The 8,932-nt window shown below is 38.6% G+C and overlaps 1 protein-coding gene across 1 annotated transcript; it reads left to right on the top strand.

Moving 5' to 3' along the window:
- Window positions 1-5,757: 5,757 nt before the first annotated feature.
- On the top strand, window positions 5,758-8,660 carry LOC308137463 (succinate receptor 1-like; the record flags this gene model as incomplete). The annotated part of the gene is made up of 2 exons (XM_080506168.1): window positions 5,758-5,775; window positions 7,710-8,660. The coding sequence occupies 2 exons, from the start codon at window positions 5,758-5,760 to the stop codon at window positions 8,658-8,660; spliced, it is 969 nt and encodes a 322-aa protein (XP_080362294.1).
- Between the last annotated feature and the right edge of the window lie 272 nt (window positions 8,661-8,932).

The raw sequence follows: 8,932 nt of genomic DNA, 5'->3' as shown, positions 1-8,932 counted from the left end.
ATGCGTGTTTAACAATACTTGTATAAGCTTGAACACTTGTGGAGTCTGACTCCATGAAATGCATATCCTGCCCTCTGCTGGGGTAATTTGGCTTTACATTATGTCTGCAGGGATGGTACACTCAGGGAGGCTGCAAATGGGAATCTGTTTTTTTTTTTTATTAAGAAAATTCAATATACAATACATATACTTATTTACTGTGTTTTGACTATCCGTCTGCGGTTTTTGTAACAAAAGCAAACTACTGGCAAAGGAATAACACCAGCACTTGGACGGGCTCAACTTATACCTCTCACTTCCAAACATTTGATTGTATTTGTTGCCATTTTAATCTCAAAGTATTTGGAAAAAATTTACTGGACATGCAGGGCCTTCACAATAGTTTTTACTGACATGTGGAATCATGCTGTCTTTTCTCAGTAGTTAGTGGCTGTCTGTTACTGCTGCTCACTGAGCAGCCTATTGGCTTCAGCATTCACCAGTTTTTTTTACCTATTCTGCATTCACAGCTCTAGTTTAACTTGTTAAAAGTGGTCCGCCTGCTGTGAGTTTATTGTAGCTATTTCTTTGTTCGGTCCTGACAGTCCTACACAATGTATTACTTCCAAGAGCAGCTGTTTTAACTGACTTCAACTCCCTGGTGTAACTTCAACTAGAATAGAGCCAGTTACTCCAATTTTACATTTTACAATCAATTAATAATAAAGCTGAATTTTATTTATTTATTTTTTAAATTCCTGGTAAGTTTTAATTTCAGCGATTTAGTGAAATAAGTTGATCGTAAGCAAGTACTAATCTACAATAAGTAGATGCACAACACTGCTCATCAGTTAGCCTACTTGTTTAAAGACGAGCAGGGTAATCTATTAATTACAAACAACTGCAACTTTGGAAAGTTACTATTAATGTGTACATGGCTGCATCATGGTGATATCACTGTATTTTAGTGGCCTGTAATAACTGATTTAATTTAATTAATCACAGGGGTCAAACATGAGGCCTACGGGCCAAAATCAGCACACAATCTGGCCTGCTGGATGAGTTTCCAAAGAAAATAATAGAAAAAAAAGATATTACCTGCGACTTTAACGTAAAAGTGACTGCTGTTCCTCATTTGTCCACTTCGGGCAATGCATCAGTAGGAGTGAAAAAACAAAACAAGATGGCTCGATCAGTGATGCAGCGTTGCGATTGCGTTGCATGTGGCTCCTGACCTGAAATGATTTAAATGGTAAATGGCAATTGGACTATTACTGATATTGTACATTTTACTTCTTGAGCTGTCTCAATGTGCTTTACATGATAAACATTATTCTTTCACACACTCAAAGCGACTGCTCTGACATTGCTGTTGTCCATAAGGCAAAATGGAATGACCATTAACTCATGAAAGTGCCTCCCTGCCAAAGATACTTCATTGTTCATGCACTTCCCATGAGATGACCTCAAGCAATGCTTTTCGCTGTATGAACAGTTACACTCCAGGGTGGATCGAGAGGCTTCAGGAAATAATTTTAACAAGCACAAAGAAAAGCATTTTGACATGATGTAAAGTACTGGCTGTTAAATGATTAAAGTTTTTTAAAGGCCACAATGAAAAACATGCACTAAGTAATTGGTGAACTGTAATTAAAATTATTTTTCACATAGCCTGGACTGAGTGAATTGTGAATGGATTTCACTCACATGGTGCTTTTCCACTGCTTTAGCAACATCCACAGTGTTCTATGCCATTAATGACATTCAGCCATTCATACACACTAATAGAGGCCATCTATTGATGGGAGGGTTCGTAACCATGAATCGTTTCATTGAGTGAAATTCAGGGTTGAGTATTATGCTCATTGACACATCAACATGTGGACAAGGATAGATGCAGATTGAACTTGCAAGCTTCAGATTGAAAATACATCTACCCTACCACAGCTGCTCACATTAATGTGAAAGACATTACAAACAGACACTATAAAGACATAAGCTGCCAAATATTATAAATGTGCACATATACTGGATTTATAATCTTGAAAAAAAGATATATTAATTTCAGATGATGTCAATCAATATGTTTGTCTGATAAGACAGATTCAGATTCAGATTCAGATTCATTTTATTTGCCATTTGCAGTAAAACCACATTGGAATACATTTGTAAAAGTCCCTAGTGTGCACAAGACAGGTACAGCCATAAAATAACACTTAGTTACTTAGTTCACTTTAATTGTGTTACAGTATTTTTTTTTTCACAAAGAACTGAAATAAACTTTACACGGTGTGATAAATAATGCAGCTAAAGTAGTCCTCTTGTCTTGCACCACTTCAGCTGCTGGGGATTCTTATGACTAGTTGACTCACTGTACTGAGAAGCCAGAGGTTGAAGAAAACCCTGTAAACAAAGTGTGATGGTTAACCTCACAATACTGTTGACAGTGGATGATGTAATGTATGTACCCTTTACAAAGAGAGTTAAACTGAGAATTAATTGAGTTAACTCAAGCATGATAAAGAAATAGACGCTGACTGCACAATCTGAATGTTTATTGACATTCAGCTGTCTAAATACAACAAAGCCATGTCTGTATTGAACTTTATCTTGACTTCGGGTAGTTTAACTACTTGTAGGAACACTGTTGATGACACACAAAAGACATGGTCTCCTCCTATGTGCAAGGTAATGAATAATCTTGCACGCGGGTATGCTGAGGTGCTTTTGCGAAAATGTCCCACCAGGGGGCGCTTTTATTCTATATAAAGAGGGTACTTTACAGTTTAATAATAAACTTAGATTAACTATAATACAATCTCAATGGGATGTTTACATGCCCCATGTGGTTATGTTTTTCGAAAATCTATTTGAACTTTTGTTGGCATCAAAAACTGATGGACTCTGCTTTGAGTAAGATGAAAAGGGGAACTTTGGTGACATTATGCGTAATATGCACATCATGCACTTTGTGAAAATACAATGGTTCAAATGATTAGATTACAAATGTAAATTCAATAACAATTGAATGTACTGGTTACTCAAATTCTATAAAATCTATATATTTATATCTCGGATCACTCCTGGCTTGAACCACAATTGCTCTGCTGTCTTGTATCAATAGAAGTCATACCGTGATCAGCAGATCACAGCCTGATGAACTCGACAACAAACTGCAACCTTTGATACTGAATGATCATTTGTTTTGTGTAATCTGGAGAAAGGTCATTCCATGGCTCAAAGATGATCATGTTCCCTTTATAAATCATGTAAAATAAAAGATGATGTATCGTAAACTATCCCGAGTCAGTATTAAAATAGACTTATGCCACTGGCCTTTTGTTGGCCTCCACCAAAACATATCAGGGTACTGTTCAAGCACAAGGTTGCCAAAGATTACACTTGATCCTGTCGTAATATAATCAAACAAACCAGCCAGTCTGGGTTTTTCAAGGACAAGCCCACTTTATTGTATTTAGATTATCGTTTCACCACAGGGCAAGGTGGAAACAAAAAAGATTCCCTCACATGTCCCTCAGCAGTAGATCATGTGCTTTCTCAAGGCAGACAAACATTATCAGCTTTGTTGTCAAAATATACTGTAAGCTCCTCGTCAGAGTCAACACAATGAAGATGAGGGTGTGTTATGGAACCACAAGAAAGGCACTTGACATCACAGATTGAAAATAGACAGGGTCAATACTGTGGCCCGACTTTATAAACTGGAAGTGTTCCCAGGCAAAAGGAACACATTGTCCTCATAGTTATATTATTAACACCTCCTAAATCATATATTACCATTTAGCACACTTTGTTGGAGTCTGTGGTTTTACATGGACAGACAATATTTGAACATGTCCTGCAGGATTCAACCAACACATCCAAGTATGTTCACATTGAAATTAAATTTAAATCAAATATACCTACTGTACATCCTATTAGTCGAGGGGAAGATAACTGCTTCACATGGATAGCTTGTGTGTATTTGAGAGCAACGTGCATGCATGTCATTAGTTAAGGAGCTACATATTTAATCATCAATGCCAGCAAAGGTCTTGAATTTTTAATCTGGATTTATTCATTTGAACCTCAAGTAAGATGATTACTTTCAAAAGAAAGTGTGTGCATTCAGTCACCTCTATTTGACTCATGTAATAGCTTTGTCGTCTGTGTCTCCACTCTTCTTTTTGACTTTGGACAAAAAGCTGCAGTGCATGTTTGGTTAGGAGGGCCTTGTGGGTGTCACTGCTTTTTTGATGATGATGTCCTTTTGGCATGCCTCCAGATGGCACTGAAATAGCCTGCCAAGTCTGGTTGCATGGATTTGTCAAGAAAAAAAGATGGTATGCACTATTTTTGTGTGGGAAGGCTGGGGAATCCATTCTAAGGTGTAGGGGATGAAGTGTCTCAGCTCAGAGTGTTCTTCACAGTTATAGAAGAGAGATTTGCTGTGGATTCAGACAAGCAGTGGAACCAATGGATTATTATACCAGAGTGTTATAATAAAGTGAGATTTCAGTAGTGAAACAACCACGACCACAACCACAAGTGCCACTACCCAGCAACCGACCATAAGCCTGGGCAGAGCATAGAACCCAGACCCCCGTCAGGTAATATAATTATACCCAATGTGTGATTAGACTGCCTGCTTCTTTGTGTTTGACTGGCAACTTCTGCTGAGAAAAAAAATAACTCTCATTAATTGTCAGCTTGAAATGGCTACAGTTCCCTGTGACGTCAGTCTGGGGAAAAAACTTACAGAAAATGGATGAATGGGTTATTATGACTATCACAAAGGAAACATTTGCCAGTACTTCAAATACCACCCAGGTCTCATGTAGATTGAAGTAGAATATTAAGTGGGAGGGCTAACAAATGAGGAAAGGTCATAGTTAAGATTATCCCTCAGTAATACAGTGATCCCTCACACTGACTGTACCAAATCCAAATATAGGAGGTCGATCCCCCCCACCGTGCCTTGGTTCTTGTCTGTTTCTGTTTTTTTCTGAGTGCTTCTCTCTCTTGAAGTTGAGCCAGAATATCCAGAGGTTGTTGACTGAGGCTTGTTTCTGCTTATCACAGAAAGCTCTCATAATTCATTATGGCTGAAAATTGGAGTCAATGTCAATCGGAGTAGCTGACTTTGGGAACTTCCCAATAAAATATCTATTGCATTTAAATACTGTGCTGATGTGTCCACTCTTTCCTCTTAACACCAAACTTACTAAACAGTTACTATATATTTCAAACTAAACCCAATAAAGACAACTACTATACGTATTTCTATCCATTCACTGAGAACATCATTGAAGTTAATTATAAGGTGTGGGTGTGTAATAGATTGTTGGGATTATTGTTGAAGAAAATAAATGCTGTTGAAGAGGAGGAGAAATTTGAAGAGGTGTTTCTTCATGAGTGATTAGTATTTTCAGGTTGAATTTCAGGTCAAATAGACAAAAACCTCTTTCCAGAGACTTTCCATCCCTTGGAAATCTGTGGAATGTTTTTTTTTTTTTTTTGTAAACCCCAAGGAAAGCTGCCTTCAGTGAAAAGCAAAAATACAAACTGCACAGTTGACACATCTAGCAGTTCTTAAATAAGATGAGAACAGCTTCAGTACCTTTACCCATCTTGACAGTTTTAAATTGCTACAGTTTTATTTAGTAATATCCCCAAAATAAAAATAAAAACAAGGAATAGAAACAAAAACTGAACTGATAACTGAAAAGCATAAAGCAATTTAATATGCGGCTTTTTATTAAGAGCAGAGTAGGACACATGGCTCAGTCCTCCCAAGTAGTCATAGGTTGTTTTTTTAATTGAATAAAAAAGAAAAAAAATAATTACCCTTGTAGCTGCTTTATGCAACACTCCTCCCCAGGTGCAATTGGATCCATCGATTGCTACTCTATAATGCAGTGTGTGCGAGAAGGAGTGTCGGAGTGTCAGCCTTGAAACCAGAACACCAGTTTCCAAAGCACTCCACATTGCTCTGATTTAGCCTATTTGTACATTGTTCTCTCAGTGGGAAAAAAAGCATTTACTCAAGAGAATAAAGGCAAACCAAACAACGGTCACATGCAAGAATGGTTGGAATAAGTTTTGCAAAATTCATCAGGTTTCCTGTCGGCAACTCCACTGAGCTCAGAGGTGCTTTTCAGCTCACAGGACATTGCAAATGCAACATTTGTGTTGTGATGGAAAGGGGGATGATGGATTCCTTATTAAAACAGTTCAGATTTTAAAAAAGCTTCTTCTGATTGTGCAGGAAAGCAAACACATTATTGGGATTCTGTTGAAGCGTTGCAAGAGAGTTTTTACATTCTGAACAAATTGAATTAAGTACATTTTATTGTTGACCTGCCTATGATACGGTGTTGAAGCCAATTGCACGGATGATGATTTGTTGGCTGCTTTGTGGGGCTTTTACGAGCCAAACATCAACATTTTACCTCATAGTCACACAAGGCCTGAAGGATAACTTTCTTTGGATGAACAAAAACATTCACGATAGAGCTGCTGGAGACAGAGTGTAGACATTGGCACAGTTTCGTGAAAAATATTATTTGCAAACAGATGAGAGGTTTTCACAATGTGGGAGAAACTCACATCACTTGTGCTTTTTCGTTAATGCCAAACTTCCTGATGTTTTGCACATGGTAAGACATATTGTTACTTGCTGTTGACTTTGATAAATAATATAAAGCAGAGTTCTTCTTGCGCGATACACATTTAATTGGAAGATCAGATTAGTTCTTCTAATAAAGTTGTCTACACTTCTTTGTTGTAATCGTCTACTAGAATGCTAGAATGCTGGGGTAAAGCATCTCCCTGATCCTCTTTAAGCTTTCTTGCACTCTTTGAAATCCAGTGGGATATTCAGGGACAGTATTCAAATAATAAAAAAAAAATGTTCTGGGTTTAATTGGCCTTTTTATAAACCAACTTGCTTTTGTTCCACAAACTTATTGACACTATTATTTAGTTATTATATGGATACTGATTTGCAAAGCCACAATTACAGCTTTATATTCACATAAAATATATATTTTAGTGAATATGTGCGTGAGGATAAGGTTTAAGTTGTATGACAGCTTTATGGAAATATTCAGGTTATGTTTGAACAGTATGATAATTATTACAATCAATTATTGTAAATTGCACTCATTCAGCTTGAATAGACTGAACGAGACTAATGCAACAGATAACACAAAATGACCTTACATTCAAATCAAGAATAATGGAGGGAGCTCCCGGTGGATGAATCCCAGCTTCTGTTTGGTTTGTGCTATCATACACGTTGTAAATACAAGTTGCATTTAAAACTGCATCCATGCTAATAGCATATGCAAGAGTGCTCAGACGTTCCAGCCATGTCATACAAAAGGCGCCGGTACCCTCAGTGCTCTGTGTTTACTGTTCCCAGTGAACAGATAGCGGCTGCACCTGCTCATGGTTGTACTCCTTATTCACGCTACCGGCAACTACTAAAACAACTGCACCATGGTAAGTCCTATCCTATCAAATATGAGACGTTACATTGTGTGAAAGATCAATAGCTCTGGATTTAAACTCTGAAACCTGATCCTGGAAAGTATTCTTAAAGTTTATGGTTGAATCTCATTTCAAGGCAGCTGATTGGTTCCTCTCTCCTTCTCCCTCCTTTCTCCTCCATGCTGGTCTTTATTTTCTACCACTGTTCTTTTCACTCCTCTTTCTCTGTCTTCCAGGTGCTCAACTGTACAGACATAGATGACATTTTGGAGAAATACTACCTCTCACCCTTTTATGCCTTTGAATTCTGCGTTGGCTTCCCAGGAAACCTTTTTGTCATACTTGGCTATATCTTTTGCTTACCAGAGTGGCAGAGTTGCAATATTTACCTCTTCAACCTGGCACTGTCAGACCTTGTGTTCCTCTGCACACTGCCACACCTCTCATACCTGTACGCACACGACCAATCGGGAATCAGTCCCTTCGCTTGCATAGTCAACCGCTATATCCTGCATGTCAATCTTTACTCTTCAATCCTCTTCATGGTCTGGCTCAGCATGGATCGCTACCTGCTCATAAAGCATCCAATGAAAAACCACTGTCTGCTGAAGCGACGCGCAGCCCTCATCATAACGGGGCTGAGCTGGGTAGCTGTCAACGTTGAAGTCACCCCAATGATACGACTGATGATTCAGGACCTACAGAATGGAAATATGACTCGTTGCAAGGATTTTGCAAGCTTAAATGGAGATATCAATGTATTCGGCTACAGCTTAGGACTAACCTTGACGGGTTACCTTCTCCCTCTGCTTGGACTTTGTGTTTTCTCCCATCAAATCGCCCATCTACTCCATGTTCAGGAACGAGCTCTACAGCGCAGGACGTCATCATACAAGCGGCCTCTTCGGGTTGCAGTATCCGCCGCGGTCATGTTTCTGGTTCTGTACTCCCCTTTTCATGTGCTGAGGAATGTGAGAATAGGATCCCGGCAACCCTGGGCAGGGCTGAAGCTGTGTACAAGGATGTACATAGAGAGCCTGTATATATTTTCTCGACCGCTGGCCTTCTTGCACAGCGTCATAAACCCTGTCTTCTACTTTCTCATGGGTGACAAGTTCAGAGATCTCATGCTCTCTCGTCTCCGAAAATTATTCCGGAGAAAAGAACTTCAACAAGAACCAGCTTGACAACACAAGATTTTTGCTGATGTCAGCATTGTACTACATCCACACATGTGAATCAACTCCAAGTGTACATAAAATAATTGGGGTGGGTTTTTCTTCTTCTCTGTTTTGTGGTTTGATTGCTTTTTTTTTTTTCATAATTCAAAATATGTCTCTCATTCTCAATTGAAGTGGTTTCCAAAGTGTGGGGGCCAACAACCATGGGAGATGCCAGAGAACTGCACAACAGGGTGTATCAAGGAAAAATTTAATGTGAAGAATAACCAACAATCTGG

The sequence above is a fragment of the Blennius ocellaris genome (assembly GCF_963422515.1).
Source record: "Blennius ocellaris genome assembly, chromosome: 2".
Classification (NCBI taxonomy): Eukaryota; Metazoa; Chordata; class Actinopteri; order Blenniiformes; family Blenniidae; genus Blennius; species Blennius ocellaris.
Note: the sequence above shows the minus strand (reverse complement) of the source record. Positions and strands in the feature narration are given on the sequence as shown.